The 18,621-nt window shown below is 44.7% G+C and overlaps 1 protein-coding gene across 2 annotated transcripts in view; it reads right to left on the reverse strand.

Annotated features, from left to right (window-relative positions):
• Positions 1–1,147: 1,147 nt before the first annotated feature.
• The window catches only part of NOX5 (NADPH oxidase 5), a 37,937-nt gene continuing 20,463 nt past the window's right edge, over positions 1,148–18,621 (reverse strand). For both annotated transcript variants that reach the window (XM_066342095.1, XM_066342094.1), the window contains 7 exons: positions 17,466–17,608; positions 13,531–13,575; positions 13,047–13,171; positions 12,662–12,746; positions 11,880–11,979; positions 2,649–2,815; positions 1,148–1,670 (listed from right to left, as the gene is read on the reverse strand). In XM_066342095.1, coding sequence (XP_066198192.1) covers positions 1,539–1,670; positions 2,649–2,815; positions 11,880–11,979; positions 12,662–12,746; positions 13,047–13,171; positions 13,531–13,575; positions 17,466–17,608 — 797 coding nt within the window. In that variant the 3' untranslated portion in view covers positions 1,148–1,538. The remainder of the gene's footprint in view (positions 1,671–2,648; positions 2,816–11,879; positions 11,980–12,661; positions 12,747–13,046; positions 13,172–13,530; positions 13,576–17,465; positions 17,609–18,621) is intronic.

The following is an 18,621-nucleotide window of genomic DNA, read 5'->3' on the forward strand; positions in this document are numbered from 1 at the left end:
CGATCATCCTCTGCACACCACCCCCTCATCTGCTGCGCCCCAGTCCCCCAGCTAGACCCCATCATCATCATTGTTGCCACCCAGCTTCTTTTTCTGTTCTCTCCCAGAGACCCCCAACCCGTGGAAAAGAAAGAAAGGCACAATCTAAAATCCCATTAGAAAGGGCTTGATCCCAACCTCCCTGAAGGCAGCTTTGGGGACGAGTCCTTCAGACTCTCACAGAAAAGGCAGCACCTGGCAAGACTGGCTGCAAGGTGGAGGGTGCCCAGGAACTGAGGGGTTCGTAGGGGTTTGCGGTGTGAGCAACTCAGATCCGAGGGAGTGAGGCCAGCCCTCCCCCCCCCCCGCCCCCTGCCCACAGCCCGGGGCCTCTCCTCCCCAAAGTGCCTCCTAGGAGAGCTTCTGCACCTGCTGTCTCTGCCATCCACTCCCGCCCAGGCAGTGACAGGTGCAAAGCCTGGGACACACAGAGAAGGAGCCACAACATAGCCTGGAGATGTGGAGACAACACGTCTGCAGGGATAAAGAACCCCACCGGGAGGGAAGATGAGCGTCCGGAGGGCTTACAGTGATGTCTCATTTCACTTTCACTTGTGACTGGGAGATGCCATCGGTCCCATTTTTTCAGATGAAGAAACAGACGCAGAGGATGCCAGGGCCATACAGCTAGGTTGTGGTTGAGCTGAGCCACAACCTAATTTCCAGCACCTGGCCTTTCTGTGACCCCACAGACACAGAGGCACGGTCTCCATCCTATTTCTCCAATAACTCAGTGCTTGGAGAGAAGGGAGAGACCAACATGCAGAGCAGTGGGGGGACACTGAGGGACACTCCCAGGACAGAGACAGAGAGAGAGAGAGAGAGAGGAGAAAGGGCACAGATAGACAAAAGATGTGAAGACAATAACAGAGAAAGGTAGAAAAAAATATGCTGCTTATCCCTCCCTACAGGAATAGATTTTAGAGAAAATACACATTCTAGGAGGTCTCATCCCCAGATCTTCAGAATCAGAACTTCTGGGAGTGGGACCCAGGACTCTGCACTTAAAGAAATCTCTTCTGAGTAGCAAAGTGTGCTTTGAAATGCATCAGGAAAGTAAGGTACATTGATGAGAGGACAGAGGGAGAGATAATGCATAATATGTCATAAAGTAAATATAGCAAAATGTTAACTGAGGACTTTAGAAAGTGGGTAATGTTGTTCATTGTACAATTCTCTTAATTTTCTGTATGTTTGAAATTTGCCAAAATAAAATGTTTGGGGAGCAATTTCCCAAATGATTGTGATGGTTAGGTGGGTCTAGGACCACTGTTGCAGGGGGAAGGCCCCTTCGGGAAATATTTGGAGGAGCAGTTGCCCTGGAAGCCTCTCACCCACCCCCTTGGGAGAGAAGTCCACCTGCCCATTGGTGGCAGGTGGGACTGTTCGGTGTAGAGCAGGATCAGGTGGCTGTCTTAGGCTGGTCCTTTGGGGCACTGGTAGCAACGCCATCCTGCTGGCTGGGGGCGGGGATCTGGGCGAAGATTGGGAAGACGGGGCTAGAAGTTCTCCTGGAAGAATCTGAAGCTGAACTGCTCACAGCGGACCTTGAGCACCTTGGCCAGGGCTGGGGAGCCGCAGAAGAAGACTTGCACCTTGCCCTTATTCTCAGCGGCCACTTTCTGGAACACCTGGAGTCCATGGGGTTGGGGAAGAGCAGAGGGAGAAGAGGTGGGACTGTGGACCCGCCCAGTGACAGCCCCCTGAAGCTGACAATGGAAGGGGCTGGCAGCGGCCGCATTGGCCATCTGTCCATTGGCGTGAGGGGCACCAAGACTCAACCTCTTGTTTTCAGAGCAGAGAGACCGACATGCAGCCATTTGTTTCGGAGCTGTGTGCCACTCCCAACCTGACCCAGACCCCGGAGGGGGCGGGCCAGGCACTGCCCCAAGGAGCTATGTCTGAGGGGGAATGCACACCACACTCCCTGCTGTGTTGGAGGACAATGACAGAGCCCTGTGTGGCATGCTGAACCCCGACTGCTGGAACTTCATGCTGGTCTTCCTGCTGGCCATGTGCCATCATGAGAATGTCTCTTTCTTGAAGTCAGGTGTTTGTTTTTTACCCTTTTCCACCCAAATGCTGCTTAAGAACTGCCTTTGTGGGAAGTTCTCTTTGGTGCCCCAGAACTACTGGCATCCCGTCCCCCTCTGTCCTCACTACCTGGGCCTGGATTATCTACAACAAGTTTGACAAGCGGTACTTTCTGGGTCACTTTGTGAAACTCTAGACCCCAGATGGTAAGTACTAAGGGCAGAAAAATTATAAAACCAATCTGAGAAATAAAATAGGAAGACTGTGGATAATTCTGTGTCCATGGGCCTCAGTTCCGTTCTACTCTGGTTCATAAGGAATCAGGGCTGGGAGAAGCCTTGGAAGTCAGACAGGCTAACTTCCTCTCTAAACAGATGGGGAAACTGAGGTTAATGACGGCACAAAGTGAGCTAGTGATGGATCCAGAAGCAGGTTTCCTGTCTCTGATCCAGCCCTGAGATCCCGGCTGGACCTCAAATGCCAGCCTCATGCTTTGCCCCTGGCTGCTTGGCCTCATCGACGCGGCCACCGCTGCAGGCTCGCAGCCTCGCTGGTCCCTGCCGGCTGGCCCTTACCTTGTTCCAGTCAGGCCGCCCGGGCTGGGTGCGCGTCTGGAGGCCCGTGATGGAGTCCTTCTTCTCCTTCTTGGCCACAAGGTCAAGAGCCATCTGCAGGCCAATGGCCTTCATGTCATTCTTGCCCAGAGCAGAAGTCATGTACAAGTGCATCTCCAGAAAGCGGCCTATGTGGTGGGAGGAGAAGATGGCACTGAAAGGACAGCAGCCGTGATGGGGACAGGGCAAAATATCAGCCACCTTGCCCTGGGGCTTGGAGGGACACCAAGAGGGCTTGGAACTTACCCTACAGCTACTGTGTTCACCCAGGGCCCCCATGGGACCAACAGAGAGGGATGATGCCCACTGCTCGAGCGGGGCCTACTCTGTGCACAGCATATACGGGTTGTTTTATGTCCACTGTCTAACATGAGCCTCACAACCACCCCAGGAGTTATATTTCTGGAGGAGAAATGAATCCCGGGGAAGCATGGCAGTCCTTGGGCTCCAAAGTGTGTGCCCTTCCATTCCAAATGGTGCCTGCTCTTGCTCAGTCAGATTGGGGACATAAACCATGAACACATGGAAAGGTAGCTGAGAACCAAAGGGCCAAGTGTTGAGTGAATGGATCAGATGGTGAATACTCCTGATATGCAGGGAAGGGCTGGAGCAGACGGAGCTGCTTCCTGGGGGTGGGGGGGGGGCATGGGCATTAGGTGAGGTCTTGGAAGAGGGGCAAGATTCAAAGTGGAGATGAAAGAAGGAATCCTAAGAAGGGGACATGACATGAGCCAAGGGCAAGAGGCTGGAACAAACATGACTATGGGGCATGATATGACCTCTGGCTAGAGCTGAGGATCTTTGAACAGGAGCAGCAGGAGATGGGACTGGAAACCCTGAAGCTAGAATGAGAAAGGTCTTAAAAGCCCAGGTAGAGGGTATGTGAGCAGGGTGTGACAGAATAGAAACAGTGTTTCAGGAAGAGGAGCCAGAGGATCAAAGGGAGAGGGCACGGGCTGGCAACACAGAGACCTTTAGGGCCGGACTGCTGGTGGTGCAGTGGATAGAGTGTCGACCTGGGATGCTGAGGTACCAGGTTCAAAACCCCAAGGTCCCCCCAGCTTGAGTGCAGACTCATCTGGCTTGAGCATGGGCTCACCAGCTTGAACATGGGGCTGTCAGCTTGAGTGTGGGATCATAGACATGACCCCATGGTGGTTGGCTTGAACCCAAAGGTCACTGGTTTGAGCCCAACAGTTGCTGGTTTGAGCAAGGGGTCACTGGCTCAGCTGAAGCCACCCCCAACCCTGTGAAGGCACATGAGTAAGCAATCAAAGAATAACTAAAGTGCTGCAACTACGAGTTAATGCTTCTCTCCTCTTTCCATTCTTATCTCTGTCTTTCCCTTTTTCTCTCTGCCACACCTCAAAGAGAGAGAGAGAGAGAGAGATCATTAAATCTGAGCATTATCAGTTATATGCCTGCAATGGGACAGGGTATCAGCCCTCAGGGCAATGGGAGCTCCCAGGTGGGCAGCTCTGTGTTCAGGCTCCTTCCTCCGTTTTCCCAGACATGGCATACCGGCGTTACCGTTTCCCAGTGTGCCACGATGGGGGAAAGACTGGCGAGTGCTGCCTTAGACCCATGCATTTGTGCAAAGACAGAAGTTGCAGGGCCTGATTCCAGCAGGGCTGCTGGATTCATAAGCTGATGATCGCTGCATCCGTCTCTTCTCCCTAGACTAAAGGATTTGTGCAGTTCTCAACTAGCTCTTGAGTATTTCATATGGCACCATTAGCCCAATTACCCTTTGGCTTAAGGTCTTGGCCACTGTTAAAATGCAGATGGCCTTAGAAGAGATACACATTGTATTTCACATGTCAGTGAACTTGAGTAGTGCTGGGTGGTGTGGGAGGGAGGGCGCTGTACTCTAATGGATGCCTGCCTGCCTGAGAGGGTCCTGACTCTCTTCCCCTCCCACAGTCACCCCACCCCAGAGAGGGGCAAGAGAAGAGAGGAGGAGACACTGTGTGGGAGGGAGGCGGGAGATCTGACCTGACATAGTCTCACCCTCTCTAAGACAGCTGAATGTGAGGCAGTCATCCTATTTCTGGGACCCTCTCCTAAGAAAATCATATAAAGGAAGGAGGAAAAAAACTATGTGCATATACTGTACACATTAATTGCAGCTTTAATTATGATAGTGGAGAATTAGTAATAAACAGAATGTCCAGTAGTAGAAGCTTGGTTAAATATGATAAGATATGGCAAACTACTAATTGTATCATTCAGTAATAGCCATTAAATACTACTGTTACTATTGCTACATTGTGACTACTACACAAGTTATTGAGCAGTTATTAAGCTCCAGTCACTGTTCTAAGTGCTGTACAGATGATATCTCATTTAATCCTCACAACAATCCTATGAGGGAGGTACCAGTCATAGCTAGATTTTTTTCAGACGAAGAAATTGAAACAAAGCAGTTAAATCATGTGCCCATGCTTCTGTAGCTATTAGGGGATAAAGAATCAAACCAAACAGAATGATTGCAGCTTAAGCTATAGAAGTTAAAAATGATAAATCACAACAAATTCTTTAACTCAAACCTCAGTATAAAATGCAAATTAAAATCAGAGGCCACAAGTTTTGGCTGCAGTCAGTGAGAAACCTTGGTAGAAATGTGAGGTGAGAAAGGTGTTGACTCAGATGGCTGGAGACCAGACAGCATTGGGTTAGCTGTTACCCTTGGTTTACACAGATGAGGAAGAAGCAAACAGAAATATTTATGTACCGGTAACTAGAAACTTAAATTAAGTCTAAACTTTTCCCCTAGTTTGTCATTATACCATCCAGCTTCTAATGAATTAATACACATAAAAGCATTTAGAACAAAGTTGATGCTATATAAATGTTTGCTAGGATTGTTATTTACAAGAAAGGGCAAAGAGCTTTACCGCAATTTTCTAAGGTTTAATAGTTATCTTCCAAAGACGGTTGACTTGAGCTTCAAGGCTTTGAATGTTTGTTATAATAAAACTACATCTGTTTGAATGTTTCTTGTAGAAAACAATGTTTGATTACATAACTTATACACTGTGTTTATTATTGGAATTTGAATTTACTCATGGCAACATTATGGTGATTAAATAGCCAAATAAGATCTAATTCCAATGAGCTCAACCAGTATTAAAAAAACACACCAATTCTCTTGAAGTTAGAAGCCTATCTAAAGATTTTTCTCCTCATATAAGTTTTTGCAAAAGTAAAACAAAATGAAACAAAAATAATGAATCTAACAGATTAAGTTTAGAACACAGGAAAAAACCTCAGTATCACACAAAGATGGCTTATGAGGACTATGATGTAATTCAGAGAAGCATGTTATCATACATACTAAGCATGTAGAAGTTACACTTGGATGGGTGAGGGGGCTCTGCTGGGGCTAGAGGAGGACATTCGAAACATTCATAGTTAATGAAAGTATAAAAGAAGGGACCAAACAGTAGAAGAGCTCGTATATGCTAAGGTGTTTAAATGTTATCTTAGACCACTCTTTAAACTTCTTGATTGCTACCGCATCAGAAGAATACTGAGCCTTCAACCCCAATAAATATATATATATGTTTATTCACATGCTTATTTGCACTAACCAGTTATGTATATCCAAAATGTATGTTGGAGTAAAAAGAACCATATTCATTTTTTCACTTTAAACAACTAGAAAAGTGGACAAAAACACATAAAATGATGGTCAACAGGTAGTGCAGGACTGTAATTGTCAAGAGAGGGAAACAAATGAAATGAGCCCTGCAATTGTCCAGCTGGTATTAGACTCATGAGTGAGGCGGCGGCAGCTGGAGTTCAAGGAGGCCCAGACAACTAGACTATGAAGGCACAATACTGAGAAAAGGGAGCTGCAGAAGGAGAGAGAAAGAAGAGAAGAGGGGAGGAAGGGAGGGAGTCAGGGAGGAGGGAGGGAGAGAGATACCTCTGGAAATCTGCATAAAGTTTCCTGTAAGCCTTTGGCTAAGCACAAGGCTTAGCCAAAACCACCAGGCTGAATTTCCACAAAACACTAGGCTGAACAGTATCTGGAGCTTAAACAGAGTTGGGAATAACTTGTGCTTCCACCAGCAAGAGTGGGGAGACCTTGCAGTATACAGGGCAGTAGTAGGTAGAGTTCTTAGAGGTGTAACGTCATAGTACTGAGGCAAAATTAGTCCCACAATAAAGTCTGCTCTGGACTTGAAAAGATTCAAATTATCCTAAATAATGTAACTGTACACCACAATAAAGTAAGTACTATTTAAAGAAATACCACAGAATCCAGAAGACAACAACATGCAATTCACAATGCCTGGCATCCAATAAAAAAAATTATCAGGCGACCTGGAATGCTGAGGTCGCCAGTTCAAAACTCCAGGTTTGCCTGGTCAAGGCACATATGAGAGTTGATGCTTTCTGCTCCTCCTCCTTTCTCTCTCTCTGTCTCTCTGTCTCTCTGTCTCCTATCTCTAAAATGAATAAATAAAATTAAAAAAAACAAAACAAAACAAAAAAACCAACAACATTAAAAAAAATTATCAGGTATGCAAAAAAGCAGGAGAACACAATTCACAACTAGGAGAAAACTAGTAATTAGAAACAGACCCAGAAATAACAGATCCAATGGATTTAGTCAAACATGTTACACAAATATTGTAAATGTGCTTGGGCTTGAGAATGTAAAATCAGAGCAAAGCATGTATGATGAGGAGAGAAATGAAAGATATAAAAGAGACCCAAATGGAACTTCTAGAGAAGAAAAATACAATAACAGAAATAAAAAATACAATAGATAGGATTAACAGCTATTTTAGGCCCTTTGGTTTTCCAAATAAATTTTTTTAAATTTAATTTATTGTGTTTACATAGATTCTAGTGTCTCCCCAAATGCATCCTCCCCTCCCCTGTATTCCCCTCAACATCTCCCTTGCCAAATAAATTTTAAAGATTTTTTACTTATTCGTTTTAGAGAGAGGAGAGAGACAGAAGAAAAAGAAGAAGGGGAGGAGCAGGAAGCATCAACTCTTATACGTGCCTTGACCAGGCAAGCCCAGGGTTTCAAACCGGCAACTTCAGTGTTTCAGGTTGATGCTTTATCTACTGTGCCACCATAGGCCAGGCCCAAATAAATTTTAGAATCAGCTTCTCAATATCTAATTTTTTTAAAAACTTCCTCAAATTTTTATTAGGATGGGTGTGCTAGATAAGGTATGGCAGAAGAAAGGATAAGTGATCTTGAAAACACAGCAATAGAAACTATCCAAAATGAAGTACAGGTTGAGGTGGGGGCGAAGTTTCAGTGACCTGTAGAATATCAAACTGTCTAAAATCTGTGTAATTGAAGTGACAGGAAGGGAAAGGGGAGAGAGAAAAAAAATGTAAAGAAAGAATGGCTGAAATCTATTCAAATTTGATGAAAACGACAAGCTCATATAACCAAGAAGTTTAATGAACTCTAAGTACAAAACATTTAAAGAAAACCACTTCTCAAATGTTTTGTAGTTTTCAGTGCACAGATCTTGCCCATATTTTGCTACATTTATCATTAAGTATTTTATGTTTTTAAAATTTCTATTTAAAAATTTTAATTATAATTTTTGTTATTAGTAAATAGTAATACAATTGATTTTTGCATATTGATATTTTATCCTGACTTTGTTAAACTCACTATAAGACTGACTGAATTGAAGAGCTAAAATTACAGAACTTTTTGAAGGAAACATAGGAGAAAATACTCATGACCTGGGTAAAGCAAAGATTTTAGATAGGACACAAAAAGTGTGAAGAATAAAAGAAAAAAATTGAGAATTTGAACATTTTGTACTTCAAAAGAAAGTTTTAAAAAATGAAGAGACAAACCACAGACTGGGCAGAGTGTGTCTGTAAGATGTACACCTGACAATGGACCTATTCCCAGAATATGTATATAACTGATACAACTTGATCTTTAAAAAAGGAGGCAAACATCTGGATTTAAAGAGTGGACTAAATATTTTAAATTTTGCAAAGAAGTACAAACAACAAATAAGAACGTGAAGATATTAGTCACTAGGGAAATACAAATTAAGAGCATATTAAGATGCCACTATACACCCACTAGAACAGATAAAATTAGAAAGACTGCCACCCTGCCTGGGTGGCCCCGTGGATAAAGCATTGTCCAGGTGCACCAGAGATCGTGGGTTTGACCTCCAGTCAGGGCACATACAGAAGCAAGCAATCAATGAGTACACAACTACATGGAACAACTAAGTGAAATGAGTTGATGCTTCTCTCTCTCTTTCTTCTCCCCTTCTCCTTTCCACCCTCTCTCTCTCTCAAATCAATGGAAAATTTAAAAAGACTTCTAATATTGTCATAGTGAGGTTGTAGAGTAACTGAAAATCTGAGACATTGCTGATAGAAATGCAAAATGGTCCAGTCACTTTGGAAAACAGTTTGGCAATTTCTTAATAAAGTTAAACTTAATGCATATTAAGTAATCCCACTCCTATTTACTGAAAAAAGATAGAAATATATGTCCACAAAGGACTTATATGTACATATTTATAGCAGTTTTATTCACGATAGCCAAAAAGTGAAAACTACACTAATATCCATTAAGTGAATAGAAAAACAGATTGTGACATATCATTAAAAAGAACACTACTCAGTGATAAAAAGAATAAACTACTTACTGATATATGCAACAACATGGATAAATCTCAAGATATTATGTTAAGTGAAAAAAGTAACACAGAAAGACTACATATTATATGATTTTATTTATATGAAATTCTAGAAACTGTAGTGATAGGTGATCTGTAGTTGCCGAGCACTATAAGTTGGTGGGGGGTATTGATGCAAAGTGGGACTTTTGGGGGGTAATAGAAATGTTCCCTATTTTGATTGTGCTGATGATTACACAATTGTACACATTTGTCAAATTTTCATATTTATTGTACACTTATATTGGTGTATTTGTTGTATGTAAATTATCCCTTAAAAAACTTTTTCAAAAAAAGTATAAGAATCATCTGAGAAGTATGTTAAAATCAAATCCTAATGTCATTTTTTAAAGAAATAGAACAAAAAGTCATCAGATTTTATGGGACCACAAAAGACTTTGAAGAGCCAAAGCAAGCCTGAGGAAAAAAAAATAAAGCTGGAAGTATAATACTACCTGACCTCAAATTATACCACAGAGCGACAATATTCAAAACAGCATGGTACTGGCAGAAAAACAGACACAGAGACCAATGGAATAGAATTGAGAGCCCGGAAATAAAACCACATGTATATGGGCAAAGCCAAATATAAACAATGGAGAAAAGAAAGCCTCTTTCATAAATGGTGCTCGGAAAATTGAAAAGCCACAGGCAAAAGAATGAAAGTAGACTACAATTTGTCCCCATGTATACAAATTAATTCAAAATAGATCAAAGACCTAAATATAAGATCCAAAACAATACATTACATAGAAGAAAACATACTTACTAAACTCATGGACCTTGGTCTAAGAGATTTTATGAATTTGACCCCAAAGGCAAGGCAAGGAAAGGCAAAAGTAAGTGAATGGGACTATATCAAACTAAAACAATTCTGCACAGCAAAAGAAACCACCAACAAAACAAAAAGGCAACAAATCAAATGGGAGACGATTTTTGAAAATAACAGCTCTGACAGAGAATTAATATCCAAAATATATAAAGAACTTATACAACTCAACACCAAACAAAAAATTCAACTGAAAGATGAGCAGAGATACTGAACAGACACTTGTCCCAAGCAGACATACCAGCCCTGGCTGGGTAGCTCGATTGGTAACAGTATTGTCCCAATATGCAAAGGTTGCTGGTTTTATCCCCCATTAGGGCACATACAAGAACAGATTGATGTTTCTCTTTCTCTTCTCTTCCTCTCTCTCTAAAATCAATAAATAAAGTAAAATAAAGACATACTAATGGCTACAGATACATGAAAAGATGGTCAACTTTACTAGGTATTAGGAAAATGCAAATCAAAACTACAATGAGATACCACTTCCACCTGTTGAAATGACTATTATCAACAAGACAAGTAGTAACAAGTGTTGGAAAGGTTATGGAGAAAAAGGAACCCTTGTTCACTGCTGGTGGGAATGTAAAACTATGGAAAATAGTATAGTGGTTTCTCAAAAAATTAAGAATAAAGTTACCATATGACCCAGCAATTTCCCTTCTGGGTATCTATCCAAAAAACTATAAAACATTTGTTTGCAAAGATATATACACCCCTACATTCTTTGCAGCATATTCACAGTGGTGAAGAGACGGAAACAACCAAAGTGTCCTTCAATAGATGGCTGGATAAAAAAGATGTGGTTATACTATGGAATACTACTCAGCCACAAGAAAAGATGAAACACTGCCATTTGTGACAACATGGATGGACCTTGAGAATATCATGCTAAGTGAAACAAGTCAGTCAGAAAAAAGCCAAGAACCAGATGATTTCGCTCATATGTGGGATATAAAACTGAAACTCATAGACACAGACAACAGTATGGTGGATTCCAGCGGGAAGGGGGCTGGAGGATAGTAAAGGGTACATGGGGCCAAATCGACTGTGAAGGAAGATGATCTGACTTTGGGTGGCGGGCACACAATGCAATATACAGATCATGTATCATAGACATCTACATGAGACCTATAGAATCTTCTCAACCAACATCACCCCAATAAATTTTAAAAATAAAGGACTAGCAACTTGTGGGAGAAAATTAAATAAAAAAGGTATGAATAAGAATCATCTGAGAAGTGTGTTAAAAATGTGTGCTCCTGGGCCCTCACCCAGAGACTCTGCTTTGGAAGGTCTCAGGGGAGGCCTGGAAATCTAAATTCTTAACAAGTACTCGCTTTGAATGAAAAGAAATGTCATGAAAAAGAGAAGTTAGAAAAAAAAAGAAGGGCATACATTTTTATAAAATGCAAATAAGGAAAAATAGCAGAAAGAAATCCTTTAAAATGCCTGGAATAGTCTACATAGTTGGATGGGATTATGAATGACTTTTTCCTCTTTTATTTTTTGTTTCACAAAATGTTACATTTAAGTGGGAAATAAAAGCAAACCTTTCTTCCCTACATTTCTGATAGAAGTGGAGTAATCTAAACAGCTTCTCACAAAGACCCTGGCCCTGAAACTCCTGCCACACTCCCACCCTCCTCCGGCCCCGTCCCTCCCTACCCTCTTGGGTCTCCTCGGCCTGGTCCATCTCCAGTTTGGTCAGCAGGCTCACAAACCACTCAAACGACCGCTGGTCTCGGTTGATCCAGATGAAGTCCACCTAGGGAGAGGGGCCCTCTGGTTCTGAGGCGAGGCCTACCTCATGCACAGCATGGTCATATCTGTGACCTCCAAGGCCTGTATGACCACCCTGCTCTGAGCAGGGCACACATTATCATCCCCATTTAATGGAGGGGAAAACTGAGGCTCATGGAGGTGAGGACCTGTGACTAGGTCACAGAGCAGCATGGGACCAGAACTGGTTCCTGACTGCCAGGTCAGGATTTTCTGTAATGATCATTGTTACAGTAAGCAGTGTTCTGAGATCCCAAGAATAGGACAGCCAGAAAAACATTACTTTCTTTTTTTTTTAAGAAATTTTTTGAAGTGGCCCAGTCAAAATAATAATTTTTCAAAGGTAAACATTTTCATTTCTAAAACCACCACAAGGGAATGGCTAGTGAATGAGCATCATGGCTATAACTGAATTCAGGCTGCCTGACTTTCAGGCTCCTCAGTCTTTAATGAGACGCTGTCTTCAGAACCTCTCTCAGAGGTGACAAGGGATGATGAAATGGGGGAGGTACCGGAGACTGCGGGACACTGGGAGAATGTAGGGACAGAGGATCCCAGCAGGGGAGAGGTCATCTGCCCCCCCCACCTCTGCACAGGAGGGTGGGCTCCTGTCCCAGGGGGTGTCCCAGGGAGAGGGTCCCAGACCTGCCTGGGGAGGCCATGCTCACCTTGTGGAGCTTCATGTCATTGTCCTGGATGCCCTCCATCCAGCAGTGCTGGCAGCTGGGGCAGACGTGCTTCCTCTTCTGGTGCCTTAGGAGAGGCAGGAGCAGGGGTTTTGAATTTAGGGCGAGTAGGAGACTTTTCAAGATCTCAGAGAACAATGCAAGGGACAGGAAGGGAGGGTGGGGTGACAGAACCTTCATGCTCAGGAGGAAGGAGAGAGATGAAACTGAAAAAAGAGAGGCTGGAGGAGCAGGGGAGGAAAGGGAGAAAAGGGGAGAGGGAGACAGGGGAAAGGAGAAGGGAGGGAGGAAGGGGGACAGAAGAGGGGAGGGCTCACGCGGGACTCTGCCCCAGGATGCAGGCAGGGGCCACGGCCTGGCCACCCACCTGTACATGATGCTCTGCAGGATGGAAGCAAAGGGGGTGATGCCAATGCCTGCCCCGATGAGCACGGCGTGCTCAGAGGCGAAGATCCTGCGGGTGGGGGTTCCATAAGGGCCATCGATGTAGCACTGAGCACCAGAGAGGTCAGAGGAAACAGAGCAGTGAGTGGGTGAGGGGAGAGCTGGCCCCTGAGGCTTCTGGACCCCTCTGTATGCAGGCAGCCGTATCCCAGCCTGGAACCCAGGCCTAACCGGCTCCCACTCCTGTGCTCTGAGCGCATGTCTGCGAGAGCCCTGGAATGTTAGACTGCAGAGTTGATGGGAGTGCGGCTCAACCAGCATCCCTGGGACTGGGACAGGTGGGTTTGGTTCCATTATCTGGATAACCTGGAAGTCAGCCCATGGGGGCTTGAGGGACTTGCGCACCCAGAGCCATAGCAAGCCTTCTCTGCAGGCAGGTTGGGGCGGGAGTTCCTGGAGCCACTTACCTTGATGTTACAGAATTGGTGGTTCTCAGGGAACATCTCAGAGACCTGTGAGGACAGTAGTGAGCTGTGGGTCTCTGGGAGTGGGCGTGTCGGCATTTCCCAGAGGCTTCCCAGCCCTTGTCAGTCTCAGCAACTTTACAAAAACGAAATTTCTCTTTGTGCCCCAACCATTCCAGAAAGCATGCGGCCCTTCTGATTAAGAACATCAGTGGTGTTCTGGAAAATTCACTCTTCAACAACAACAAAACTCTTGACTGTTAGGGTCTGCTGGTTTCTGGTGTAAATACTGCCAATCACAGCTCGTGTGGCCAGTACAAGTCAGCTTCCAGGTGGGACTGGGCACCACTCACCCAGACACATCTTCGGCTCTGTCTCCAGCCATCCCGATAACCTCCATGTCTCCAGACAGGTCAGATGCCTGGCCTTGAACACTGCCTCCCCTCAGTCTAGAACACCCTTCCCCCACCCCAGCTGGTGCACCCCTGAGCAGCCTCCGGGGTCCAGCTCCTCTGAAGTGACTGTTCCTCAAAGCTTTGCTCACCTGAACCTGCAGAACAGCAGTGGCCAGCCTGAGCAGGGCTACCTGGGGACAGGGAGTTGGGGCTACCTGGGGACAGGGAGCTGGGGCTACCTGGGGACAGGGAGTTGGGGCTACCTGGGGACAGGGAGCTGGGGCTACCTGGGGACAGGGAGTTGGGGCTACCTGGGGACAGGGAGCTGGGGCTACTTGGGGACAGGGAGCCGGCCTGCCTGACTCCTCTGGGCTGGAGCAATGGCAGACAGTCAGACTGGACTGTTGAGGTCAAAGTCTGGAAGGTGAAGGAAGCAGCCCCTCAAACAGGCTACAGGGCCCTGTGATAGTTCCCTCTCTGGTGCCAGAGGCAGAGTCAGAAGTGACCTTCACAGTCACCCAGGCCAATTCCTCCTGTCACAGAGGAGCTGAGTTTGAGGGTGCTGATGACTCGCCAGTTCTCCTAGAGCTTGGGGCAGAGCCTGGGTCTCCTGCTGCCTGTCCAGAGCTCCTCACATCCCCCCCACGTCACTTCTTTGTTCGGGAAGACTGAACACTGTGTTCCCTGGGGTGCTGGACGTGAACTACTTCCGGTGACTTTAGGAGGTACTCTGTGAGAGGCCTGTGCCTTTCAATTCCTTTTAGTCTTTCTGATTGCAAAGAGAAAGCTTCCCATTATGGTTTTTATGTCTTTAGTACTTGCTAATCCCTCCTTTTTGTTTTTCTTTTAACAAAGTGAGAAAGAGTAACAGCATGAGAGAGAGAGCAAAGAGAGAGCGAGTGGAGAGAGAGAGAGAGGGAGAACGTGAGCAGAGCAGCGGAGTGCAGCTTCAGGTTCAGAACCTGGGCAGGCAGAAACACCTGGCAAGAGTCTAACAGCACTGGTTCTTATTATTTTTACTTTTAGAGCTACCTTCTGTCTATGGCACAGGACACCATTTTCCATTAACGATAGCCACTGAAAGAGCCCTTCTTAAATACAACTAAGTTTAAAGTAATGTTGGGATGTAAAGAGAAATGTTAGGCAGGAAATATTACCAGTAGGAAGTGAATATGGCAAAAGTTATAAAAGTGGGGCACAGGTAACTGGTTGCAGAAGCACCGTGAAAAGTGTGGTGCTTCTTGAATGTGGACTGCCCTTACGGCCTTCTCTTCCAAGTCCCAGGGACCTGCCATCCTTAGGAAGACATACCACTGGCACCCCAGCCTTACCAGAACCCGGCTGCTGGTCGAGGCTCCCCACTGTTCCTGAGTCCCATCCTTTGTCCCTGCATGCACCAGGCCTTCGTCCCCTTGCCACGGAGTACCCTTGTGACTGTAGGATGTCAGCTCCACAGTGACGTCCTTGTTGGATGCCATTGCTCCCTGTGCCAAGGCCTTGGAGTAGCTGGGCTGGGGTTGCAAACCCTGTTTGGTTTTAAAATGGAAATTGCTTTTTATTTATATCACAAAATTAATACATTAGTTTTAAAGATTCATATATCACAGAACATTAACAAATAAAGTAAAAAAGTACCTGAATCAGACAATATAACTTCTCTAAACATTTTCTCTGCCCTTCTAGACTTTCTCTTCCTCTCTTTCTTCTCTTTCTCTCTCTCTCTCTCTCTCTCTCTCTCTCTCTCTCTCTCTCTCTCTCTCTCTCTCACACACACACACACACACACACACACTGTAACCTGGCCTTTCCACTTATTACACCTTGACTAGGTTTCCACACTTTCTAGTGCATATCTTTTTTAGGTGGCCTCCTATTCCACTATAAGGGTGACCAGCAACTTATTTAGCTACCTCCCTCTGTGAAATTTTGATTATCCTCATTTCCTCATTATTGTTAACAACTACCATATACAAAATAGCACCTTTTCAATCTCAATCCTTTACCATGATTTATTTTTCTTCATAGCATTTATTATCACTTGACACATTATTGATTTTGTTTGTTTATTGTCAGTCTCTTCAGAACGTAAACAGTGGCAGTGTCTGTCTTGTTTATTGATATGTCTCCAGCATCTAAAACAGCACTTGGAAAGAAAGAAGTACTGTGCTTAATAAATGTTTGCTAAAGGAATGAATGAAATGAATGAACAAGGTGATTAACATACTTCCTGGGCAACTGTCCAGTTAGCTTTTTAGACTAAATCCCTAAACATGGAATTGCTGGGCCATATTTAAAATGCTGACATTGCTCTGGCTGGATAGCTCAGTTTGTTAGAGCATTGTCCTGAAGTACAGAGGTTGCTGGTTTGATCCCTGGTCAAGGCACATACAGGAACAGATTGATGTCCCTGTCTCTGTCCCTCTCTCCCTCCCTTCCTCTCTCACTAAAAAAAAAAATCAATCAATATATAAATAAAAAATTTTAAAATGTTGACACATACAGCCAGACTGCCCTCCAGGAAGACTATGCCAATTTATTCTTTATCAGAGGTGCATACAGTCCCAAGGCAACACAACTCGTAACAATTCTTGGTGTTTCATGACTTACCTGGTTTTCAAAGTCAGTTTCCTTCTTCTGGAAGTTTCCCCTGATTAACAGTAGAGAATGTTCTCTTGTTTCTCCTTACCCTCCATTTCCCTAAGCTTTGCTCTTGGTACCACTCTAGAAGCATCCTCTGGTCTGACCAGACATGATTCCGCCTGGTTTTCCCACTGGACTTTAAATTCTTCTAGGGCAAGGCAGGGATGGGCCAGGCCTCTTCTTTTGATCTTCAGCAGGGTTTCTGCATGTAAACCTCTCTCCCAGCCGGGCGGTACAGGCTAGTAAGTGTTCAGGAACCTGCTCCTTCATCTATTCTTACTTCCTTGGGTGCTGCTATGATCCCTATGTGTTCCTCCCAACCCCCCCAGAACTTGTGTTCACTGCAGACACAGGCAACTGGTCAGCTTTGTGGGTTTCATCAGGGCTCAAAAGGCAACAGTACTGGTAATGATGCTGATAGTGTTGATGGTGGTAATGAATGGTTCACCTGGACCATATTGCCCAGTTTACACCATAGTTTATAGTCATTCATTCCATTGGTCCTTAAAAGAATCATGCGAGAAAGGGAAGCCAAGGATGGGAATTACCCCCAATTTCTAAATGAACAACCTAAGACTCAGCAAGGTTAAAGGATGAGCCCATGGCCATATGGTTAGCAAGTGCTGGAGCAGAGACATAGAGGTGAGTTTTTCTGATCAATTTCCCTTCTCTTTTCATTGTCCCCCACCTTATAGTGAAGGACATGGACTGGGGGGAATCTGGGGAAGCTCAAGCTTTGAGGAGGCTTTTGAACCACACAGTCCTCAGCTGCGTTGGCCCCCATGCTGCCACTCAGCCAGTAAACACACTGCTGCTCAATGATTGGTGCCCACCAGCTGGGAAGAAGGCAACTTGGTCACTATAGTTTGCCTCCATGGCCGATCCTTCCCCACAGCCCCCTACCTGAGGCCTCCAATGGCTCCTTCTCATTCTCAAACTCCTTGACAGTCTCTTGGAGTCACAGTCCACTGGGTCTGATGCCTTGAAGGATTCATAGAGCCTGTTTGTCCATTGGCCTTCTGACCGGATGTGTAGCCAGATGGTGTCTGAATGAAAAATTGGGGGGTGTCAATGCTGCACTCCAGTGGAAAGCAGGACCAGCTCACCTGAGGAATTGGAAATGGGGGTACACTGCTCAAGTCCTGGGCTGAATGTCTTTCCTCAGATCCAAATCAGCAGCCACAGTCACAAGACATGGAGAACTAACTGATCTCTCTCTTGCAAATTTTCTCAATGAAGTCAGTCTAAGCCTGCACAATAAGGGTCAGTCTCTTCTGCCAAGATAGGAATCAGAGCTGCTCTGAGCACATGAGGAGCTCTTTAGGGGTGAGGTCTTCCTCCTCCATCAGGCCAAGGTCTTATCAAGGTGGGGATCATCTCCTCCCCACATTTAGTCAGGTGCCTGTCAATGGCTCTGCACATAGTAGGTGTTCAATTGGTGGTGGGATCAATGACTTTTATTGTACCCAATGCTTGGGATGTAGCAGGTGCTTACTAAGGTTCTCTGCTGAGTGGATGACTGGAAGAAAGATGGTATAGGGGGCCACCCTTCTGTTGAGGGGGACCAGAGAGAACCCACAACATTAAAGAAGCCCCTAAGCTCTCTCTTCTTTCTTTTATTTTAAACTATAGGCTGCTTTGGCAGTTCTATGAAAGCAAAGGATAGACTCTCAAAATGTAGCTTTTAAATACATACAGTGACATACATAGGCATTACAAGTGAAATTAGTTATAATGAGAGAGTTATCAAAATATTTTTAAAAACCAAATGTGTGATTTAGGGACACATGTACTTCTTTGCCAACACATGAAGTAGCTAGACCCAGGGAGCTACATGCCCACAGTACCTTACATGAAGTAAGATGACATATCGGCCACAACTGTCAGGTGATGGAAAGAAATGTATGGTTTTCATTTAGAAAAAGTCACAGGTATTGTTAACACTATTGTGGGTTGTTATCTGCATTCCTAATTGAAAAAAAAGGCCAAATTTCAGTTAGAGGTTAGTGGAAATAAAGATGTCACTTTTCCCTCTCTCCAAGTTCATGAATAAACTGGT

Source organism: Saccopteryx leptura, chromosome 6 (assembly GCF_036850995.1).
Source record: "Saccopteryx leptura isolate mSacLep1 chromosome 6, mSacLep1_pri_phased_curated, whole genome shotgun sequence".
NCBI classification, from domain to species: Eukaryota; Metazoa; Chordata; class Mammalia; order Chiroptera; family Emballonuridae; genus Saccopteryx; species Saccopteryx leptura.